Source organism: Palaemon carinicauda, chromosome 23 (genome assembly GCF_036898095.1).
Source record: "Palaemon carinicauda isolate YSFRI2023 chromosome 23, ASM3689809v2, whole genome shotgun sequence".
NCBI classification, from domain to species: Eukaryota; Metazoa; Arthropoda; class Malacostraca; order Decapoda; family Palaemonidae; genus Palaemon; species Palaemon carinicauda.
In genome coordinates this window covers 72,747,344-72,772,343 of record NC_090747.1, presented here as the reverse complement: position 1 = coordinate 72,772,343, position 25,000 = coordinate 72,747,344, and the positions used below count along the sequence as shown (strand labels likewise).

At 36.2% G+C, this 25,000-nt stretch overlaps 2 protein-coding genes across 2 annotated transcripts in view; one reads left to right on the top strand and one right to left on the bottom strand.

The window, feature by feature from the left end:
- Nucleotides 1-16,911, top strand: part of LOC137617174 (microtubule-associated protein futsch-like) — a 24,178-nt gene extending 7,267 nt beyond the window's left edge. The window contains exons 3-8 of the mRNA XM_068347041.1: nucleotides 1,485-1,582; nucleotides 1,978-2,041; nucleotides 2,593-2,757; nucleotides 7,004-7,138; nucleotides 7,505-7,624; nucleotides 8,890-16,911. Of these exons, the coding sequence (XP_068203142.1) occupies nucleotides 1,485-1,582; nucleotides 1,978-2,041; nucleotides 2,593-2,757; nucleotides 7,004-7,138; nucleotides 7,505-7,624; nucleotides 8,890-16,374 (8,067 nt within the window). The 3' untranslated portion in view covers nucleotides 16,375-16,911. The remainder of the gene's footprint in view (nucleotides 1-1,484; nucleotides 1,583-1,977; nucleotides 2,042-2,592; nucleotides 2,758-7,003; nucleotides 7,139-7,504; nucleotides 7,625-8,889) is intronic.
- The window catches only part of IleRS (Isoleucyl-tRNA synthetase), a 283,203-nt gene that overhangs the window by 127,505 nt on the left and 130,698 nt on the right, over nucleotides 1-25,000 (bottom strand). The window lies entirely within an intron of this gene.

Here is a 25,000-nt window from a genome sequence, read left to right as displayed (position 1 = left end):
ACAATTACTACCCAATAAAACTACTTTTTGTACTCCACAAAATTCTTATTCACCTTCTTCCCTCTGTTCTTGGTACTTGCCATCATTTTTTCTCCCCTTTTTGACGACTATATTAATGTTCTTATCATGCCTTCCCATGCTCTAACTCTTCCATCATGCAATCTCAATTTTCCTTTACCAAGCCTTTTATTCCCTCAACCTCCCATTTACTACATTTGATACCTTTCCCCATTTTCTTATGCCCACAAGCACTTCTTACAGTCCTCATTACATGACATGGAATCATAAAAACTCTCCCATCCTCAATATTTTCTTGCATGTTTTCATCACCAATTATCCTACTAACTTGTATTACTTACATTCATAATCCTATTTTGCACTCTCTTCTTCAACTTATATCTACTGTAAGTTTTGTTTCAACTAAATTATCTTATTTACTTTTTAGTCACTCCTCTTTTCACCGCTACGTTTCTTTGCAATATTCTCTTTCCCAAGTATACATACGAATAATCTTCTTTGGAAACCATTTATTTCTAACAATCGGGCCTCTTTCCAAACGCATATCCACAAGAATCTCTCTTCTCATTATATGACCTGCCCATGTCCATTTCTTTTTCTTGCATGTTATTAGAATATCCTCTACTTTAGTTTGCTCTCGTATCCATGGTGCTCTTTTTCTGTCTCTTAGTGTTATTCACTTCATTATTCTTTTCATAGCTCTTTTAATTGTAACTAGTTCTAAGGCTTTAGTAAGGCTCTAAGTTTCTGATGCATAAGTTAATACTGGTAGGACCATCTCATTAAATACTTTTCTTTTTAGAGAAAGTGGCATTTTACTCCTCCTAATCTCATTTTGTTTACCTAATGCTTTCCATTCCATGCTTATCCTGTTCATTTCGGTCTCGTGCCATGGGGAAACACTGTTGTCCTGAGTACGTATATTCATTAACATTCAAATGACTACAGATATTAAAGCTTTCAAGAAGAAACTGAAAACTTTCTTGTTCTCCAAGTGCTTTGATAGTGTGGATTTGACAATAAACGAGCAATATGCGCTGTGAATATAATAAAATGACTGAGGAGGTCCTGTAGAGAGTAAGCTCCTCCATGACTCTTATTTGTTGTCACTCTATTTTCATTGAACATTATCCTTTCTTTACCCTTCATTCATACATATTATTTTCTCACTATTTATAATCCGTAGTACAACCTTCTCAGACAAATCTCTTCTACCTAATTACGCAACTGAGAAATACGATATACCTGAGGGTATGAGCGTTTTACTATCAGCTTACCTTCTAACCAAAACTGAAACAATACATGATCTTGCATGACCTTTCATCCTAATTGTCTTTCCCAAGTGTTCATGTGACATATCTGGTCTAAAGAAACGCGATTATTACCCAGACGCTCTTTGTCCATGCTCAATATTCATACTTTTCCTGTGACACCTTTGTGGATTTATGACTTTTTCTTCTTAACAGGTATTGGAAGCAACAAAGAAAATAGGTGACTGGAATCGCCGGGCTAAAGGTATCCCGCAGTACATGGGACGTCTCATTCATGCTGTTGATTACCTGAGGTTCGTTTTGTCTTGGTGTGTACATGACTACCGATATTCTGCCAACTTTTTGCTCAGAGTTTAGGCATAAATATTGATTTAAAAGCTTTTTTTTTTTTTGGTAAAAAAATAGCTTGAAAATTATATCTAAAACCGGATATAAGGGCTAGTTATGTTTAATTACCTTTGTGTAAAGATAAATTTGATCATTGTTATCAATACTTTCATAAGAAAAAAATATTAACGATTATACACTTCATCGTCCCCGTATTTTTAGGCTAAACGTGGACTAGTTATACAGGGGCGCTTACAACATTTAAAAATTTCACAATATGTATACATACATGTAGATGGAGGTAATAATTCTAACGCTATGATACTATATGACTTATAACCTTTTTGTATTTTCTAAATAGATGGAGTGAAAATGAAGGGGCCAAATTGCAGCAGATATCTGTATTTGAAGCCACGAAACAAAAGGTGAGAATTTAAATGAATGATTTTCGTCCTGCCACTAACTTACATTATTTCAACTTCTGGTGATATATTTGATAATTGAAGACAAAAGGTCTTGTAATGTGATCGGTAACTTGGTTCAGCAGTAACAGGATAATTTGCTACCCGCAATCTCTCAAACCCGACTTCTCATGTTACTGAAATATCATACTAATGAGAGTTCATTGTCTTTCACTAAACAATATCTTTTGTTTTGATACAGCACTCCAGTTTCAATCAATTTGTGTAATTTACCTCGTCAATGGATTAAAACAAACTATTATTGATAACCCAGCCTACAGTTTAGAATATATTGTTTTTGTAAAACACTTGCTTTTGGTAATCAATACAGGTGAACCCATGTAAAACAGCTCTGATTTCATGTATACTGTACTATATTTCCAAATTCATAACTATAGCAAATAAAAATAAAAAAACGAATTTTTATACCATCTTTATCAGAAATACTTAACAACCTCCCATCTTCAATTTATATTAATTCTTTTTTATGTTCTTACAAACACCTGGAAATCTAGAAAAAGGCTGATGATGAGCGACCGAAAGACACCATGAGGGGGAGAAGATCTTCACCGGAACTCTCCCAAGAGATGGGAGAGAACCCACTCAGAATACTCATGCTCGGAGCTGATCTGAAACACGTGCTGAGAACCCTTCATGAGACTCCGGACTCCTGTACACAAGTAAAAGAAGCTTTTTGTTTATTCCACAGCAGAAGCAATATCCAATTGACATTTTCTGTAGCTGTACGAGTATACATCTTCATTCATATGTTTCAGGGATACAGTTTTGGCTTGGAGCATCTGTTTCAGACCTCATTATAAACCCGTTTTTCAGGCTTGGGAAAACAGGGAAAGTAAAACACAGAGGTACATACTTAACATAACCAAGTTCTTACCTCCCGAGGGCTAGGGAATGCTTTTGCAAAGAAGTGATGGGGTGCAACCCAAAATTTTAACATGCTCCGCCCACAATCATCATGATTGGTCACAACCTTCTCACAGTTCGTTCGTGTAGAGAGATAATAGAAATAAGAATAACAAATAGATTATATTGCTAATTACTCTACTCTAATACTGTCCCAAGCACAGCACATCCATATATTGCTTGGCAGAACAGAGGAGCAATGATATAATGTTTGTTTGCGAGCAAAGCGAGCCACGTCGGAGCAAAGACCATTTGAATGAGTCAATTATGATGCTTGTAGACAAAGCATGTTGAAGATTATGGGCAGCACAATTTTGCTCAGTGTGGAACACCCCGTAAATAAACATCTTATTTCCGTAAAATTGACTAGATTCCTTCAAATCAGAAAGAAAAGTTGATAGTAAAAATTATAGAACAACACTGAATTACATTTCCAATAAAAATTCAACTTTTCCTTCAGTAAATATTCCGATCTCCTGTTGTCCCAACCCCTTCCCGACAGACAGGTGGGAGCCTGAGACTTTGGGTGGGGGAAAACAGGAAAAAACATAATTATTTAACACTTTCGAGATTTGTTAAAGGGCACAGAATCTCCCAAACCCACCTCTAACCTAGTAGTTCCCAGGTCAAAACCCTAGCATGGATTCCTTACCCAGGTCACAAACTCTAAAGGTAAATCACAAATAATTCCTTACCTTATGATTGACACCTACATGTCTTCACAGTAGAGTTGCAATAAGAAATGTCTTGGTCTTCCCTAAAAGATAATTCAGAATCGCCCTTACGACACTTTACAAACAGGAACGGATAGGTGTGGATTGTAAAATGTAGAGAGTGAAATAAACATTTCAGGGGAATAGGGTGCAAATACTTTGTGTAATTTTTGTGGATTTATTACCCATCCCAGAGAATAATGTATAGAGAAGAAAATGTTACTTCTACCATATTATAGATTCGCCAGTAAGTTTTCCCTACCCAAAACAACGGTTGCCACTGAGTGGCCCCCATTACCATAGGATATATCAGGGTATATCTTAACTATTTATTTGTGATGGAAATAAAGGTAATTTTCGAAGAAAACGGAAATTTCTCTATATAAAACCACATTACTTTATCCGCAAAGCTTTTTCTGTGATTTTCTCTCATACTACCAAATGGACAAACATTTTAAACTCTGTAATACACTCCTGCCTTAAAACAAAATGATAGTTTCAGGTAATTTAAATAACGTTTTTGAAGTTCAAACTAATTCATTTCCTTTTAATTACCTTTCTGGGTTTTATCATTGGAAAGTTCATGGCTTGGAAGGTTACCACAAGACCTCTGATAACATTAAAACGTCCGACTTTCTAGCGTTAGAGATTTGACAAGAAATTCTTTGATCCCTAGTTTCAAAAAGAACTTTCTACAAAAATCAGTGTACATCACTTGGTTTAAACATTAATTTCAATGTGAATATAAACTTATTTTTCCGATAATTATATTGTACAATGCCGAAATGCTTGATTATTTAACGCACTATACCTACAGTTGTACAAAGCGTTACAATTTTACAAAACTTCATCATAGAATATCAAAACTTTTATGATGTTATGTTCACAATAAACATCTTCCAATAATTCATTATTGAATACCAACCTTTATATGATAACAGTACATAATTTCATTGCTTTTAGCACTTGTTGGAGAATTGGAAATGTTACTCTACTAGGTAAATGTTTCTGTGGTAGCTCAAGTCCAACTGATTACTGCCCAGGTTCCATAACTCTCATATTCTCTAAGCGTTTGAAGATCTTTTGGCAAAACGTCTTAATAGGTTTAGTGAAGGCAATCATCTGTTCCCTAGTTTGCAATTTTATTTTTGTAAGGGCCAAGGAGCATGTGATGCCCTTCTTACAATCTCCACTGCTGTAAAGAAATCCCTCGATTGTGGTCAGGAAGTTCGTATAATTGGCCTTGATTTTAGTGCTGCCTTTCACCTGGTAAATCATGAGGCCCTCGTTTTCAAACTCAAACAGTTGGGAGTCGGTATTTCGTTTCTTAGCATCATTATTGAATTTCTAAGTAATAGATTGCAAAGAGTTGTTGATGGGCACCATAGTGAGTATAAGAATGTGATATCTGGTGTTCCTCAGGGTAGTGTTCTTGGCCCATTACTTTTCATACCACATAAACATGACATGTGGTTTGGCCAAGAAAACAATCTTGTTGCATATGCAGATGATGCTACTCTGCATTAATTGCATCTCCTGAATGTAGATTTGGGGTTTCTGAATCCCTGAACAGAGATCTAACTAAAATTAGTGCGTGGTGCAAACTATGGGGTATGAAGTTGAATCCTAACAAAACCCTTCAGCATTGATAATGTATCCTTAACTTATTATGGTTTAAAAAATTTTACGTGTGATTCTCAACAGCCAATTCACTTTTGAGAAACACATTAGCTCTGTGTCTTCTTCGATTGCACAAAAAAATTGGCTTATTGAGAAAGACTTTCAAAATTTTTGGTGATCAATCTATTCGGAAGAAGTGCTTTAAATCTTTCATTCTACCTTGTTTCGAGTATTGTTCTCCGGTCTGGTCTTCAGCTGCTGATTCTCATCTTAATTCGTTGGACAGGAAGTGGCGGTCTATTAAATTTCTTATTCCTGATCTCGATATCAATCTCTGGCACCGTCGTTAAATTAGTTTATTATGCATGTTGCATAAGAATTTTTATAATTCTGACCATCCTTTGCATTCAGATCATCCTGGACAGTTCCATCCTGTACGTAATACTAGCCATGCAATTAATTCTAATAGTCAGGTCTTCTCCATCATGAAGCTAAATACTACACAATATCCTAGAAGTTTTATTCCAGCTATAACAGAGTTGGGGAATGATCTTCCTAATCGGGTAGTTGAATCAGTAGAACTTCAAAAGTTTTAACTTGCAGCAAAAGTTTTTATGTTGAGCAGGCTGCCTTAAGTCTTTTTATAGTTTATATATGAAATATCTGTTCTAATGTTGTTAATGTTTTTAAAATATTCTATTTTAATTGTTCATTACTTCTTATATCGTTTATTTATTTCCTCATTTCCTTTCCTCACTTGGTTATTTTTCCCTGTTGGAGCCCTTAAGCTTATAGCATCTTGCTTTTCCAACTAGGGTTATAGCTTACCTAGTAATTATAATAATAATTCCAATGGCTTCAACATAAATTATCACAATATCTACAGACATTCCTATTTTGAAGTTGTGATTTTTATAACTTAGTGTAGGATACTGACATAATTACAACAATTCATACTAGAGTAAGAACATTTCTAAAAATATTTATACATAATACCGATATTTTGAGGCAACGTAGATACTTTTCCCGATAATCTAACACAGTACCAACATATTACCATTATTCATCGTAGAATACCGGGAATTCAATGTTGAAAACAGACAGTTTTACTTTCCAAAATTAGAAAAGTGGACCACAATAGGTCTTGTCATTTGAAAGCAAACCTAACCTAAACCTACCGGTAGTATATTGCATCGTTTTTAACTCCGATAATCAGTAACTCAGCCTAGCAGTTTAAATACTTCTTTGTACTCGCCTTAGCGGAGCATAAATAAGCTTAATGACATAATATGAAGCTACTATTAAATCGCAAATACACTTATAAACAACTAACACATGAGTACATGGCTGGATTTCAGCTCCCATTAAAAGAGTTCATTACTAACTTTTCCAACGAAACTGAACATACTTTAGTTAACATGAATAAACCACTCGTTCGAGTTTCAAACTATTGTAACAAGTCGTTACAGCAGCAATTAGAGCTAATATATTTATACAATTATCTAAAACTATGAGTCATAATGGGGTTGCATTATATACTCTTACGGTAAATCACGACATTTACATCAGGTTAATTCAGCTTTTAGAATGTCAGTTCATCAAAGCATAAGAAGAATTTCACCTAAATTCATTGTAGAACATTAATTCTAACCTGATGTTTGCTTTGCAGGGAATCGACATTACACTCATGGATTCTAGTCCCCATATTTTGGCTCGTGATCTCTTGGCGCTCTATCTGCTCATGCTCCCTGACGCTCCAACTCCACTCCAGGACCAAGCAATGCTCAAGATTCATGCAGAAAGGGTGGGTAATAAATACCTAACCTAACCTAACCTAACCTAACCTCTCTCTCTCTCTCTCTCTGAAGTGTGCTACAAGAGGCAGTATCTTATTTGAGCTACACTTCATTCAGAAGTTTGGAAATCTAAAAAAATCATCTTTAAAAAAGCTGGTTTTCTTGTTTTTGGCCATGTGGATCAAGGTTGCAATATCCTCTCAGTATAACATACTATAATCGATTAACTCGTCCTTTTCAGAAACAGAAGATAAATTTTTCAAGTAAAATGATGATAAATATTATGATAATCAAAATGACTTGAAAAAAAAAATAATGCATCTAAAGTTGTGTGGTCTAACATAAAACTCCTGACTGCTTTTACACTTTTGCAGGTCGTCATGGTATTCTATTCCCTTTGCTTGGACATGGAGACCCATGCCCTGCTGTGCAACACGTTACACAACCTACTCAACATGACTTATAAGTCATTCTTACATGAGATGCGCCAACAGGTAAGGGATTCTCACGGGCCAGGAGAGTGAGATAGTATTTGTATCTTTTTACTTGCAGTTGTCACAGAGACCTTCAAAGAATTCATGAACTTTAATTATAAGAAAAAATAAGGTAAACCTTCAAAATAAAAATTCTTAGATGTTGTCAAATGGGTACATGTTCCAGACTTTTTATTGTACAGTACCAACAAATTGCCCCATGTAGCTGTTTCGTTGAGCATTGGAACAAGATTGAAGTCAAGCTTAAACTTTGAGTAGAAGTCGCGAGCTCGAAAATGCAGGAGATGAATCTTGCAAGTATTGGATAATATTGAACAATTTGGCAGCACAACAGTGGGCCATAAATCGTAAAAATTAAGACACTTTTTCAAGATAACTCTAAATTCTTAATTTCAGCCAAACATTCTAAATTGATTGAACGTGATTTGAAGGATATTCTAAGGGGAAATTCAGTTTTACAATGTAAATATTGCTATATTGCTTGAGACATTTTTAGGATATTTCCAAGAAAGTTTTGACTTTCATGATCTCATGAATAACAAGATGGAGCTAGCCAATTGTCGACACTTTTCTTCTGAAGTAGAATATTCTCTCATTTCCATTTTTAGCGACTTAATTCTAATTTACTTATGTTATATTCCTTTGGTAACAGCCATTGTGCTCTCCACTATGGAAGACTTATCTTCAAGTCATGTGAGCTTTGATTTCCTAAACTAATATGCTATCATTACTTAGTTACCACAGGGTAAGCATATTTCAGACTAAATCAAAGCACACGACCACGATTGAATACCTAGACAGATGGTGGTTTGATTTTAGTAGATAGTTTCTGTTAACAAATCAGATTGAAATAACGCATACTTCAGTGTATCTATGATACATGACTTACAATTATGATCAGTAACTTAGCTTCCTTATTTTTTATTATTATGCTGCCCTATGATACATAGCATAACACACTTTGTTACCGGCAGTAAACTACTTTGATATTTCAGTTTTTAAAAGATCCTTTGAAATGCCCAATCAAAAGAAGGGGCAGCAAATAAATGGTAGAACATTTTCTCTTTCATTCTTCAATATGAAATTATTCTCACCACTGGAAATAATTCCTTTTTTAAATTCAAACTCAAAGAATCTAGTTCACAACATCAGGTATTCTTTTACTATCATCAAAACTTTTGTTCAAGACTATCAATTCTATAAAGCGTAAAACCCATAATGAAAACTAGGTGATGCTAGATTGATGTGTTTTTATCTTATACCAGGTTCACGTTGATGCAGTAACTTACACCCTGGTGCAAGCTGTTTGGAGTGGATGGATGAGTTTTGCAAACGACCCTTCGGCCATGCAGAAACTGGACAACGTCAGGAGTCTGAAAATATCTGGAAAGGTAGTCAAGGATGTTTTTAGTCGCTATCTTAAGTCATGTCCTAAGGAACACCATAAGGGGATATCGGATTGGATTAAGAGAGGTTCCTTAAAAAAGCAGAAAGGGTGTCATTTCCCCAACGTGACTCTCACTTGTTTCAGTCCTCTTAAGAAGGAATATCTAGATAGGTTTGAGGATGTCAATCCCAAGTGGTCAGAGGAGACAGAGTGGATAAAGGCTGTATCTCCTGAGGAGGACATGATTTATGCTCCCCACGGCATCGACATGGTCTTCCAAGATTGGGACTTTGTCCTGGTTTGTAAGAATACCAAGAAGGAGAGTAATGTCGTAGAAATGTATCTAAAGTTTCTCACTCAAGTGTTCAAAAAATCCAGCCAAAAACTATTGAAGTCTAATCAAATCACTATCAACTTCATACGAGCAAATGTCAAAGATCTCAGAAGGTCGCATTCTATTATCAAAGGAAAGTTTGACAGAATTGCAACAGGTATTCATGCCGACCTATTAGGAACCCCATTTGTTCTACAAGAGCTTGGTAATTATCTAAATACAGAAAACACATATGCAAGGCTCATGACACACCACCGAGTATGGTCTCTGTGCCTTAACTGGCAACTAGATCAGCAAGCACGCGAAATGTTCCAGAAAAGTGCTAAAAACAATAAGCCTCCGGATCCAATTTTAATGCTGTCTTCTCGCTGGTCTACATTCCGCCATTTTCTCCAAGCCGAGCTTTTACACCATCTTCATGCTATGGATGGAAGGCCACTTGAGGTAGAAAATGTTTTGCCTTTTCGAGATGTTAGCCATGCTTATGACATGTTACTTTCAGATTACACTCACCACTTGAATCGAGTTATTCCTTTTCGATTTCGTCCAGAAAAAAGAATGGTAAGTATGGTGGACTCTCGTCTTCATACTTTAGAGTGGCGTCGTGTTAGCCGTAGTAGAAGAAGCTCAGCACCAGCAGCAGCTCACCCCAAGGCCTTACCTGACACTCAAAGTCCTGAAGTAGATCCTGCTTCTCGGTATGTTGATAACCTAATTACTCTGTCAAGAAATTCACCTATAACAGTCCCTCCTTCACCACCCAGTTCTGACAGCCGACCAGCAAGTAGGCTTTGCAGCAGAGAAAGTTCATTATCCCCTTGTCCTCCTTCCTGTCAACCACCAAAGGAGGACAGAGTGTCAAGGCCACGATCGTCCAATCGACCTAGACCAAGAAGCCTCTATGTTTCTACACGTTGCAAGAGTCCATTATTGTCATCAGAATTTGATTTTTGGGAGCAGCAAAACCTTATTGCAGAACAGAAAAACAAAAAGAAATCTACACACTGTAGCGAGATACCAGAGGGTATCAAAACTCGGGCCCAATTATCCCTTGAGGCTGAGCTTAAGCAAGCAAAAACTAGGGCTAAAAGTGCACCTGCATCACCACAGACCAAATGTAAACCAAGAATGGTGAAGGAAAAGGCTAGTGTTTTTGAAAGGGGCTCTGCTACAAGATCAACTTTCCCAGAAACTCGTAAGCATGTTGATGCTATTACTCCAAGTACTCCAGTTAAGAAACTAGTGTTAATGTTTTCAAAGGCATTTGCAGCAAAGGAAAAGGATCCAGAACTTGCAAAACCATTGAAAAGGAGCAATAGCTTTCATGTACGCCGAGCGTCATTTGAGCAGGGTGACCAGCCAGGAACATTATCAAAGGATTATACAAATTCCTTGAAGATAAATAAAGCAAAGAATGCTTTAGAAAGTGGCATGTGTACACTTCCTAGAAAGACCCGTCCTCACTCCATTGAAGTATCAAAATTTTCTTACCTTGAAAGCTGCATTGATAAGAGAGCTGAAGCAATAAATAATGCTGGAAAAGAAATACATGAGAAAGAGAAGAAAAAAGCAAAGAAACCATCAACGTTAAATATTCCAGATAGTCAGCATGGCAAAAGGGCCCATTCATCGCCAATTCGTAGCCTAATTGCCGGACTGAACACACTTAGTGTAAGCCCTGTCATGCCCCGAGCTGCAAAGCAACATAAAAAGAGCCTAAAGGATACCATCAGCATAAAACGTGATGAGCTTCGTCTAGTCAACCTGAGGCCAGGAAGTCCTCGCCTATCCAGTCCGGTATCTACTTCCCCTCAATTTGATTTTATTGAAGCTATGGACTGGCCAGAAAATCAACCTAGTTTAGATAAATCTTCACAAAGGAAAACGCCTACCAATTTTCCAAGAAAAGCTATGAAAACACCAACGGGTAGTCCAGCAAGGACGCCAACTGAGAGCCCAGTTATTGCCAGATCTCCCATCTTTAAAGACTCTCCTCCATCTTCACCCACTTCTTCAGTGCCAAGGATTTTTACCAGCTTGAGAAAGTCCTTCAAGAAAATACCCCATGAACCAGAATATATTGCTCCACCACTCTACATATCAAAATCCCCTACATTTATGCTGCATTCACCTTCATCAGATAACATTGAAGGACACCCATTTGACCAATTAGGTTTAGTTTCAAGAATGTCTCCTGATGTCAGCAAATTATCTAAGCATGACAATATATTTTCTCCAAAGCCCTCTCCAACCCACAGCCAAGAAGATATTCCTAAAATGTTTGAAAAAGATTCAAAAACTTCTGAAAAGAGAAACAAATCAGGACTCAGAGTTCAGACCATAAAGCCAGATATTGAAACCAGGGTTTTTCAAGAGGATACATCTAATATTGCTTCAGGATCTACAGACGTAGAGAAAACTGCGGAACATGAAAGAATTGACAATATTTCCAATAAAGCAGAAGAGAAATTCAAAGATTGTGAAAGAAGTGATCAATCCATCAAGGTAGAAAGAGAGGAAACTAAGGAACCTATAAGAAGTGAAAAATCCTGTGAGGTTAAATCAGAGAAAACTACAGAGCATAAAAGAATTAAGGCAGAAGATAAAATTCTGGAATCAAAAAGAAGTAAGGTAAAAACAGAGAAAACTATGGAACTTAAAAGAAGTAAGGAAGAAACAGTGAAAACCATGGAACCTAAAAGAAGTAAGGTAGAAACAGAGAAATCTGTGGAACCTAGAAGAAATAAGGTAGAAGCAGACACACATATGGAACCAAAAAGAAATAAGGTAGAAACAGAGAACACTATGGAACCTAAAAGAATTAAAGAAGAAGCAGGGAAAACTATGGAACCTAAAAGTAAGGTAGAAACAGAGATAACTATGGAACCTAAAAGAAGTAAGGTAGAAACAGAGAAAACTATGGAACCTAAAAGAAGTGAAAGGTCAAAAAGAGTAGAACTAGGAAACTTTCAAGGTAATGTAAGGAAAGGCACATCTAATAGAGCAGAAACAGAGAAGATTACGGAGGATGAGAAACGTGACAGGTTCAATAAAGAGGTAACAGAAAAAATCAAGGATTATGAAAGAATAAGCAATACTCATGATGAGCAAAGTGATGTAGAAACACACGGAGAGGAAGAGATTATGTCACCAGAGGATCTAATGGCAATGACCTCTGCCTCAATGTCAGTATCTTTAAGTGAAGCAGACAAAGAAGTCTCAGACTTGTTTCCACATGAGGAATCCTTCTCTCCTATAAAACCTAAGAGGACTTACAGCAATTTAACTCCTAACACCAGGCTACAAGAAAACGAAGAGACAACTTCTTCAGAAAATGATTACTCTGCTGATATACAAAGATTCAGCATTCATTCAACACCGGCTCTTGGAAATGAAGAAGTGACAACACCTGAAAAATCTTTCCCAGAGATGAAACACACAAACAGTCCAGTAAGCATCAACAGCCCTAATCTAGAGGCAACACAAGGTCACTATGATACCGCAACCTCATATGATCCAGATTCCCCACATATAGAGGATGAAAGTTCTGCCCCTGTCTACAAAATGGTTGAGCGCTTTGCCCAACGCATTCAAGCAGAACAAATGCTGATTGAACGTCCTGCAAGTCCTAAAAGTTATAATGTTATATTTAGAAATTCTTGGACAAAACCAGCAAATGAGGTACCACAACAAGACAAAGAAACTGAGGAAAATGCCGACAGAATAGAGAAAGACTCAGAAGCAAAGGTACTTTTAGAAACAGACCCTCCAGTTGCTCCCCCTAGAGTGAAGTCTCCTGTAGTAAGATCCAGTTTGAAAAAGAAAAGTGGCGCAATGGAAAATTCGCCAAAAGTTGAAAGGTCAACAAAATGCAAACAGCCTGATGCATCAAAAGAAGATAGTTCCCCTAAAATCAGAGTACACTCAACTTCAAAAAATCAAAATTCACCTAAAATAAAATTGCGCTCAATTTCCACGGATGAGAGTTCACCTAAAATTAAGTTACGCTCAGTTTCCAAAATTGGAAGCTTATCAAATATTAGAACTAGTACTCATATAGATAATACTAAAGATATGTTGAAGTTCATGAGTATAGAATCTGACATTCCATATCTAAGCCAACTAGATACTTCTACTCCCAGACATTCCTCAAGCCTGCGATCTACACCAGTAAAAGAACTCTCAACACCAGTTAACAAAATGGTGGAAAAATTTGCATTACAGATTCAGGCTCAATCATTACCTCCTTCTCCACGGGCAGCTCGACCCCATTCAATTGGCACTCTCATCCAACAAGACTTTCTGCGACTCTACTCTGAAAATCCTCCAGGAGATGATTACAGACATGAAGAATATCTTCATGAAAACTTATCTCTAACAAGTGACTGCTGCGAAGAAACAATGTTTGACCTTTCCGATGATGAAGAAGAAAAAACTGGGGATATAGGCATTGGGGATGAAAAGAATTTGAACCCAAAATGTGATACCAAAAGCAAACTGGAAGATTTTGGTGTTGACAGGAAAACATCTCTGCAAAAATCAGAGACTAAAGCCAATGAAAGAGACAATGTGCGATCTCCCTCGCCCGTTCAGTCGAGAGAGAGAACGGAAAAACAGGATGCATTGCATAGGAAACAAGATATGAGCACCTCATCAAGTAAATCAAGTGTCCTTGCACAAAGAGAAGCAAGATGCAATGAACTGCGCCACGAATTTCTTCAAAAGATAAGGGGACTCAGTGACAGTCCTATTCCTCTTGGCAAGAAGAAATATGGAGAAATAAGATCAACCCTAACCAAGAAGAGAAATGATATACTGCAAGGAGAGAAACTATTTGCTGATGATCTAAAGAATTCAAGGGCAATGACAAGTAGTCCACAACTAGAGGATATGGCAATTGTAAGGTACACTATAAGCATTGATGAAGAATCAATTACTGAAAGACTACGAACACCCCCCATCACCCCAAGAGATGATCCAGGTGGTGCTATTGGCCTACTAGCAGATATGGAGAGCCATGGTCTAGATGGTGATTCTCAAGAAATTTGTTCAAATGAATACAAGAGAGTTGAAGAGATACTTTTAAGTTCTTGCAGCAGGAGTTCATCTCCAGCAATGCAGTCACCGAGATTCAATACTTTGCCAAGGAAGTCCAAAAGTAATCGGGTAACTTCCCCAACGTCTTCACTTAAAAAACTACCGGGGAAAAAGAAAGTAATAGAAACTGACATATCTCAGCATAAGGTGCAGATGCTAAAATCTAGTCGGACAGGTGGAATGGATAAGATGTCCTTTAGACATTTTGTTAAAACCAGCATAGCCAATGAAGACACAAACAATGCAGAGCCTGAATCTAATGTTGCAAGTAGTGGTACCCAGGTTTTCGAATATACATCAAGTGTAGAGATATCAACAGAAGAGTTTGAATCTAATGCTGAGGATGTTGAAGAAGCAGTTGAGGCTATTTCACTGACATCAGAAGATGAGGAGCCACCTAAGCTACTTACAAAAAGGCTTACATCATACAACGATGACAGTCAGGGCTCAGATAACAGTGATGATGGGTATAAACAATCTCCCAGGAGAAAATCTCCTAGTGTTCCAATACGAAGGAAAAGATTGCCAAGTTCTCGATCTCCAGCTGATCTCAAAACTCCAGAGGGGAGGGCAAGTCCTAAGACTCAAATCAAACAATACAGTGATGATAGTGACAATGATGAGGACAACAGAAAGCCTACCAAAAACACAAAGAAAAATAGTAATAATTCAAAACGCCCTGTTGAAGATCAAGTAAGACTTTCTCCTCTTGGTTTAAACTATAGTGATGATGCTAGACAAAGCCCTGACAGCGTAAATTTGAACTTTAAAGTTGAGATCCCAGATACTCCTTTAGATGTCAATAGAGATATTAGACGTTTTATGTGGGGAAGTTTAAAGAAAAAGAAACAAATTACCTGCTCTAGATCAAAAACTGAGAACAAGAAACAGGATGACCAAGAAAGTTGCACAGATGAAGGAAGTACACCAAAATCTAATAAGATCCAATATGAAAATCAAAGGGAAATAATGGCTGAAGAAACAGACACTAAATCTTTGTGTGAAATAGCAAAGAAGGAAGAAGCACCCCCACCATTACCCGAAATTAAAGAAAAGGAAGTAGAACGTGTACCTTTGCATGGTAATTCAGAAAGGGACTTAGAGCCAAAATCCTTACCAGAAATGATAGAGAAGGAGCATGCAACCAAGTCTTTGCCAGAAATGATGAAAACTTTGTCTGTGGAAGATCTACAACATTGTGATAAGGATACAAATGTTTCAATGCCTGAGAAGAAGAAAAACCCTACAACACCAACAATTGTTGCTATGCTTCCAAAACACAGAGCAGGTTCACCCATAGTTGGTCTGCGACTTAGCAGAGAAAGCAGAAGTCCTTCAAAATCTCCCCCTCCAAGAACCCTCCCCAAACCCAGGAAAAGGGATTCCACTGCAAGGGCAGGCTTCCACTCAACAGACGATGTGTCTTCAATGGTAGTGTCACCTCAGAGTGAGGAGATAAGTTCTCCTCAAAGCAACTGCATATGGGCTGAAAGGCCAAGGTCATGGGCAGGCATGGAATCTCCAGAGGTCATGGAAGCTTTGATAGAGCAAGATTCACCCCTAGAGGAACCATATTCGGAGGGACGTAGTGATGCTACCTTCTTATCAGAGGAAAACGAGGTCTTTAGTGATGGTTCTCCTGTTAATGGAGATGAAATACAGATAGAGATATGGGAAGAAAAACCTGAGGTGCGACCAAGAGCAGGTGTTCTCAAGAACGGCAGAGACCGCAGTCGCGAATCGCGACGAAGTCTGCGAGTATCCTGGGGTGATTTGCCTGAAAGGGTTGATTCGCCTTCTGCAGAAGACTGCGATGGAAACGAGCAGCAAGAGGAAAATGAGCGGGACGAGTCTGAGGAATCCCAGGTGAAGAAAGCAGAGGAGGGGGAGGAGGAAGAGGATAATGAAGAAGAAAGAGTTACTCAACTGTAAATAAGAGATACCGTATTACAAACTTAAGAAATAGAATTGCTTTGTTTCTATGCCGTCTTTTGAAGTCTATTTTGCTTCTTTTGCTCTTTATGATATCACACCAGTCGCAGAAATTAATTTTTCAGTAGATTACAAGCTGCGCCAGTAACATCCTCAAAAATTGATCTCAGACCCGCTTGCAAAAAAAAAAAAAAAAAAAAAAAAAAAACTTCCATAACAAGCTTTCACTAAATTATGTTAGGAAATCACTAGGATAGGTGTTACAGAACATATAAAAGCAACCAAAAGTTGGCAATAGCATCACTAGTCTTTACATCGTTTTGCACTCATTTCGGACTTTTTTCTTGGCCGTTCCTATTGTTTATCAGAAATTATATTTTAAAATGCGGTCTTGGTACCTCCCAATGCCTCAAAAATGTATATTCCTATGTCATTTTACAAATCTCGATGGCTTTAAAACTTTAGAATTAAAATGTCTCTCGACAGCTTTCCGCATCACCCAGAGGTAAATGTTATAGGTCGTCGTTCAAAACGAATATTCAACACTCCCAAATCCTTCCAAACGGTAACCAAAATGGCAAGTGAACTGGCTAATTAAAAGTTATCTGGCATAAAAAACAGGTATAAATATAGAAAACTATAGGCTACATGCAAATCAACAGACAACAAAATAACAATGTCTTCAGTTTGGGTAAGCAATTTTCACAGAAAGGTACATTTTATTTGAATTGGAATTTACAATAGCAATCCACATTTCACCGACAAAACACTTGTTGCTTTTTACTTATATTTCATGCATGTTTCATGCAAAATACACATTCTCTATTCATGTTCCTTCATAACTGTTTGTATGTATTCATAAAGAGTTAAAATGTGCAAGTCTGCTAAATTTTGGTCACATATAGACGTATATGATAAAAGATATATTTACACTTTTACTTGAGAAAAACATGTCATGTGTGTATGTATGTATTCTCCCATACAAGTATTGACAGAACTCAAAAAGACATGGAAAAATGTAATAAATATTTCTAACTTGCCAAGTAAAACCATCAAAATATTTGACTATCTTTATTACTCACTCAAGGAGGAATTAACGTGATTTTTCTATACTCTAGTCGTCCAGGGACGCGTTCAACTGCGTTCAAATGACAACAAAAACGATACGTAAGCCATACATTAAGTGTTCTCTTCGTTTCTAACAATGTTTTTTTTTTCTTTTTTTCTTTTTTGTCAATTTACTTATGATAGGGAAATCTAAAATTCCGTATTGTGTAAAGAAAAGTATTTCCACTGCATCTAAAATGAATCAATTACACGTCAATATTTCTTGTAATAATACAGGAATAATTCATATTAAAGGAAATTATGAGATGTTTGCACCTAAGGCAAGTAAATCGATTTGTTTCATATGTTCCAGCTGAACGCAACTCTTAACAGATCTCATGTGAATTAACGATCGAGGATGGCGCGTAATTTCATAGATAAGAGATTGATGTTACGGATGGTCTTCAGTCACAATCAACATAAAAAAAATGTACTCGTTCATTTCCATTATCTATTGTCATAAATTCTTAAATAAATACTACTGAAATTTTCATAATACTGACGAATAGTCAAACAGTTTAGTATTAACCTAAAGATGTGTTAAGAAATGTTCATTAAGAATATAGCAGCATATAACAGTATAATATTACCTTGAAAATCTTTTCTTGTATTCGCTTTTATCTGCAGTTAAAATTCTTATCATAAACCCCTTTACCAAACTGCTTAGCCTTTTCATAGATCTTATCTACCGCAAAACAAAAAGTTCAAACGTTCTTTATTACTCTAAGAATTTCAAACAACAAAAGTTAAGTGTTTTGTGCTCATTAAAGGTTACTAACATTGGCATAAGATTATAATAAGTAATTACAGTTTAATGTCAAATGTATAACATTTCAATTGTAGCCATTTTGTTGCTGGTATGATCGCCTTTAAGTGTCTAACGAAGAGTATAACAATATATGCAAGCTGGAGAAATCGTAGTTTTATTAAACAAATATAATAAAGATTAAAATTATATAAATCAATGAATTTAGATATTAAATACAAGGAAAATAATATCAACAGCAATAAAAATAACTTACTCTGTAAGGCATAATCGCATTGAACTCCGTGAACCGAGAATGACAAAATAAAGAATGATAATGTTAAGAAAGTGGTGTCTTATAATTGCCTTAGACTCCACAAAAGAACGTTCATGGAATATAAAGAGCTGTTTGATAATAAACACGATAAAAATTGAAAATGTGTGATGTTTTTTTTATTTCTATTGCTCGCTATGCAAAATATCGTTTACCCGTTCTTGTTCATTTGGTGGGCCCGCCAAAAATGACCTCTGTCAGACTACTGGTGATATTTCATTCCATTTTGATAAGAAATTTATATTTTTAACTACATAGGACTCTATTCCAATTATTGTAGAGTAATAAGCACTATAGGTAAAGCTGTAAGCCTAAAAGCTTGAACATTTCTTCACATTACGCGGATAAACAAATAGTAGTCAAGGCAATATTTACTTTGTGACTGATCATTTAAGACTAATATCATCTATCTTTATCTATGATAACACACAATAATACATGATCACTTGTATCACACGTGCGCAGACACACACACACACACACTGACAATATATATATATATATATATATATATATATATATATATATATATATATATATATATATATATATATATATATGCTCACAAATAGAGATATACAGTATAGCCAGATAAATAGAATTTGCAAATGAACATTTGATACTTAACATATTCAGACAACATTTACTCTGACAAAGAGGTTACTGAACTCCGTCTGTACTGCAAGCAAGCTGTTGGTAGCCTTTCTTCTTATTTCTTACGTAAAGATAGCCAAGGTATTTTGAATTAAGCAAAAATATTTCCTAGTACATTAATTCATCGTTTTAGAAACTATTTCCGAATTTAAGTGCGACATCTTTCATGCTCAGGAATTTTGTCAGTAGTCAATTGGCAGGAGCTAAACGCCTTGAATGGGGCATGGCCGATGTACTAATTTTCACCGTCCATTATCGAGTACAATATCGAGTTGCTATACTCTTTTTTTTAATGAGGCGCATTTGCACTGACTCGCAAGGGTGCCATTTTAGCTCGGAAAAGTTTCCTCCTAACTGATTGGACAAAATGATTCTAAACAATCAGCTAGTCAGAAACTTTTCCTAGCTAAAAGGGCAACCCTACGAGTCAATGCAAATGTGCCTCATTAAAAAAAATTTGGTATAGTTCTTAATATCCCGTAGAGATAGCAGAGGCCGTATTCTATTATGAGCATACGTATGCGAACCTAATATAATTACATACCTTTATCATTATAATTATACAAACAATTTTCCGTATGAGCTCGCACGTGTACATAAAGAGAATAAATGGATATAATTTACCAATAAACTATATTTTTGTATGCTAGTTTACATACATACATAATACAAACGCAGAGAGAGAGAGAGAGAGAGAGAGAGAGAGAGAGAGAGAGAGAGAGAGAGAGAGAGAGAGAGAGAGAGAGAGAGAGAGAGAGAGCGTAGATATATAAATATCTGTTACTCAAATTGTTAAGATGAATTCTGTTTGATCCTGCAAACAACACAGAAGCTTCTGCATGAAAATTGTTCGATATTGTAGAATTCTGTTCCTTCAACTAAACGTTCATACACATTCTGATCATTCGGTGGTGATAATACCAGCATTTCCAATAGCATTTAATTTCTATTCACATATATTAGTACAGCACTAGAGTATAAGGCAGAAACAAAGCACATGAAGTTAAAACACAGAATTCAGCTCACCTTCGTTATTCTTGCTTGTTAATTTGTTTCTGTTATACTTCAAATCTAAAGTTGTAATCTGGTTTCTTCAGTAGACAAAATATCCACAAGGGATATTATTCAAGCCTCTCTTCTCTTTTTGATTGGCTGATGCATTTGAATTGAAACCTCTATTGGATGGTGAGCAGCACGAACGCCTACCAATAGTGATTGGTTTCCAAAATATCATCTGCAGATGTTTACCGCCAGAACCACAAAACCCTTATAGATAATCGATTCAAGCCATTTACTGCCTTTCTTCGCCAACCTTCAGGATATACATCTACATTAAGTCTGATTAAAGATAAGACATATTTACCAAGCCTTTTTAATATCTTGCCAGCAAATTTTGCAGAGTAACTCATTTATGTGTTAATGTTGGTGACCCAATGACCCTTCAAGCCTAAAATATTCCACAAATATTGATCAACTTTAGTGACAGGATGTTAAAAGGACCTAGAAAAATTTTTTGGTGTGGGACTATCCTACGGTTGGTTGCACTAAAGTGATTAGCCTGTTTTTGCCAGTTAGGACATAAAACAGCAAAGACAAGAGCACACTACCACTTAAATGCGTTTGTTTGTAATCAGGCTAAAAATGCTATTAAAACTTTTGTAAATAACCTTTCATAGAAGCAGACTTCAAGTGCCTTCATACATTTACCAGAATTAGAAGGGAGTGAATATTCTGAACTTCCGCTTTCAAAACCCCAATAGTTTTGTTTGATTATCTGCTGTCGTTTTATATCATCGGATCGTGTATCAAAAGGATCTCTTATTTTGTCTTCGCCACGTTCACTTTTCAGTAAAACTCCATCTTACAATTGGTAAACAATATCAACAATTTATTACAATTACAGAAAGCGAGTCAGCCAGTAAACGTAAAGCTTTACCTGTGCAAAAAGACATATCGGTAGGCTATATTAGGTAGAGTTAATTTATTCATGCACATATGACTCACTGCTACATCATCAAAGCTTATAATGATGTGTCACCTCCTAATTCCATAGATATTTCTTTCACATATATAAATATATATATATATATATATATATATATATATATATATATATATATATACATATACACCCACACACACACACACATATATATATATATATATATATAAATATATATATATATATATAAATATATATATATATATATATATATATATATATATAAATATATATATATAAATATATATATATATATATATATATATATATATATATATATATATATATATATATATATATATATTAATGAATGCATTGGAATAAGTGACTTGAAAGCCGGTTTTAAAATGACTGCAATATCCATGAGGCTGTCTCGTCACCGAAACTGGAAATATCATTATTATCTTACATATGGAAATATTTCGAATGTTAGCTCATATAAGTGGAAATAATATAGTACTATTATCCCTCAAGCTACTAGATAAATAAAGGATAGAATTTGATTAATCTCTTTTCGAACCCATCTGCTCCTAATTCCGCATTATTTTAGTATCAAGTTTCCAGCTAGCGACGAATTTCTTTCTTCAGCTTATTGGAACGATTCATCTGCTTCATTCAAACCAGATTCTACTTAGTACGATAACCAGCAATTCGGGTTTCATATTCCTAAGTTGATGCTGCAAAAGCTTTCCGTAGACTATAATAGATCCCAATTAACAAAAACGGATTTGTATCATCACAAAAAGGAACCATGATGATAACCTCTACGCTTTATTTATCTAACCCAAGTTGAGTTTTCTCAGTTACAGAAGATATCTACAAAGTTTGGATGCTAAGCAAATATATTTTGTTTATTTGGAGGCCTGTGGATAGGGCTATCACATGCCATGACATTGCTCAAAGATGCCAGAGGTTAAACTGTAGTTATAAGTTTGCAAGCTGCACTAAACAAGGATCCTTTCTTGTTTACGACTCATGCAAATTAGTATGGGGGAGAGGTTTGTATTCAGGACTCAATATCAATAATTGTTTTACCTATAACGGTGTCTACTATATCTTTAAAGTGCTTTTTTGTAGCTATACCTACAATATCAAATAAAACTGAATGAATTAAAGTGTATTTATTATCCATTTTCAAGATTTACGTTTCAATGTTACGATGATTTCATGTGACTTTAGCTATTAATTGGTTATTTTCATTGTTTTTCTTTTCTTTTTTTAGGCTTCCTGTTCATGTCATACACACGCTTGACTGTGGAGTACGCTGGGCATATTTCATGGCACAGGTCAGCTTTTAGACAAATCTAATTAAGCTTGAAACTGAATACATTCCTTAGCTTGACTCTACAACGTGAATAGAACAGAATGGTGCATACCAAAATATTGCGAGCAATTTTCTGAACTAATAAAAAAAAAACTGATTTTGAGTGCATATGGCTATAGTGAGCAATGGAATATGGCTAATATATTTGGGGTGGCCCCCAACCTTTGATACAAACTGTAGGCAAGGCTAGGCTAAATAAGGTCCTGCATATGTTAGGTAAACTAGACTGCTACCAAGAATCATAACAACCTAACATTGTATACATCAGTACTCTCTGGCATAATACATGGCATAGGCTAACACCTTAGAAATCGGCACATAGGTTCAGACAATATTATACTCCTAGAACAATATCTCACAGCTTTCCTGTATCCTATAACAACACACTAGTAACTAAACATGGCATTGGGTAGAGATGGAAATTGGGAATAGGATAGGATTATGAATTAGGATCAGATAGATAGCCATTCGTGAACACATGCAGGTAGTTTCTCCTTGTGGTATCCCCTCGTTAGAATTCATACAATTCGGAACAATAACCGCCGACATAGGAACTCCCCATGCAATAGAAAATAGCGTTGAATTTAAACTAATAGAAGTAATGTTTATCAATAATATAATTCTAGCTCAAAAACTTCTTAGCAATATAATATACATATATACACAAATACTATTCCTTTACATCCCTCCCCCTATAAACAAAGCCGATCAGGAGGATCAACCATTCTAGTACAACAGCATACAGAAGTAGCCTTTATAAGTGGAACTTCCACCCCGGTGCCACCCTCATCTATGTCATTAGTTTCAGACACAATAGATGGATTAGCTAAAGGTACACTTTTAGAAGGTGAAAAAGTTTTTGTCGGTATAGTAGGAACAAAGTTAGGTGGACTAGTCATCATCTGGTTTTGATGACGTCTAACAATATTACCTGTTAATTTCACATTTGAAAGATACAGGACTAGTTTGCTTTAATACTTTTGCAGGAACCCAAAAATCCTAAGAGACAGTCGAATAATTAAGCACCATGACCAGTGACTCAGGATTCACTTGGAAACCTCTAGTAATAGTTGCATCATAGTTAGACTTTTGTGTCTCCTCCTTAGACAACACATTCTGCTTAATACATTTACTAGGATGTACTAGATCCAATACTGTATGCAATTTCCTGCCAAACATCAACTCCAATGGAAACACCCCCATAGAAGAGTGAAGCGATACTCTGTACTGAAAAAGGAACTTATCTAGCTTTAATTTTCAAACCTCCCCAGAGCAGTGTTTCATAAAACTCTAAAGACTTTTGATTGTACTCTCAGCCTGGCAAATAGTATGAGGATGATAACTCACAGAAATATATGTGATGAAGCCCAGTCTCCCGAGAATAGTTCAAACTCTCGAGACACAAAATTAGGCCCATTGTCTGAGACAAAAGCTAACGGTAACCCAAACCGAGAGAAAACAATTCTAATTAAGTTGATAGTAGCAACTGAACTGGTGTCTTTACATCTGGACTGAGAATCAATTAATCCAAGAAAATAAGTACCCATCACTTTACATGTATAATCCACATGTAATCATACCCATGGTTTATCAGGATAATCCCATGGATGAAGAGGTGCTTCCTTAGGTAAGCTCTATTGGGCAGACAAATTTCCCAACTAGCTGAACTTCTCAGTGTCACAATCCAATCCCGGCTACCAGAAGTAGCTACGAGCTAGTTGCTCCCTTTTACTAGAGCCCAAATGCTTTAGATGAAATTCCCTTGTCATTGACTCTCTCCCTTGAGGAAGAATGGTCACTTTAGGTCCCTATAGAAGACACCATTGTTGAACACCTAATTCCTCTTTCAGGTAGAAAAACAGCTTTAGCGCATCTTCCACTAACTCTGCCTACCCACAATCTAGAAACAACAGCCCTTTAGAAATTACGGAATCCTTATTAGACTATCAACTTATCTTCTTATCAGTCATTGGAGTTTTATCTAGTGTGTTTACCAAATGGATCCCCTACGCACAAACAGGAACAGACTCAGGGGCAGCAGTTAGAGGTAATAGGCTCAACGCATACCCCGTACCTACGGACTACCTGGACGGCGATACAACTCGATGAATAGACTTAAAACATTAATGACCCACTCTGGATTCTACCAGAAGTCATCTGCGGAATAGGTTTATTAGGGTTAAATCGACCTTATAGTGCAGGTTCAAAACGAATTAGACAAGTATCTATGAACAGACTTAGATTTCTGGAAAGCTCAACTATGCTCAGATTTCCACCTCCAGTGAATGTCTTTCCTCAACAGATCATTCAACGGTTCCAGAACAACTGCTGCATTAGTCAGAAACTTCCTGCATTAGTTGGAGCATGCCTAAATAACTTTTCAACTGCATAACATCCTTAGACTGGGGAGCATTTATTACAACATCAAGTTTCTCCTAGTAGGTCGATAGTATAACCCTA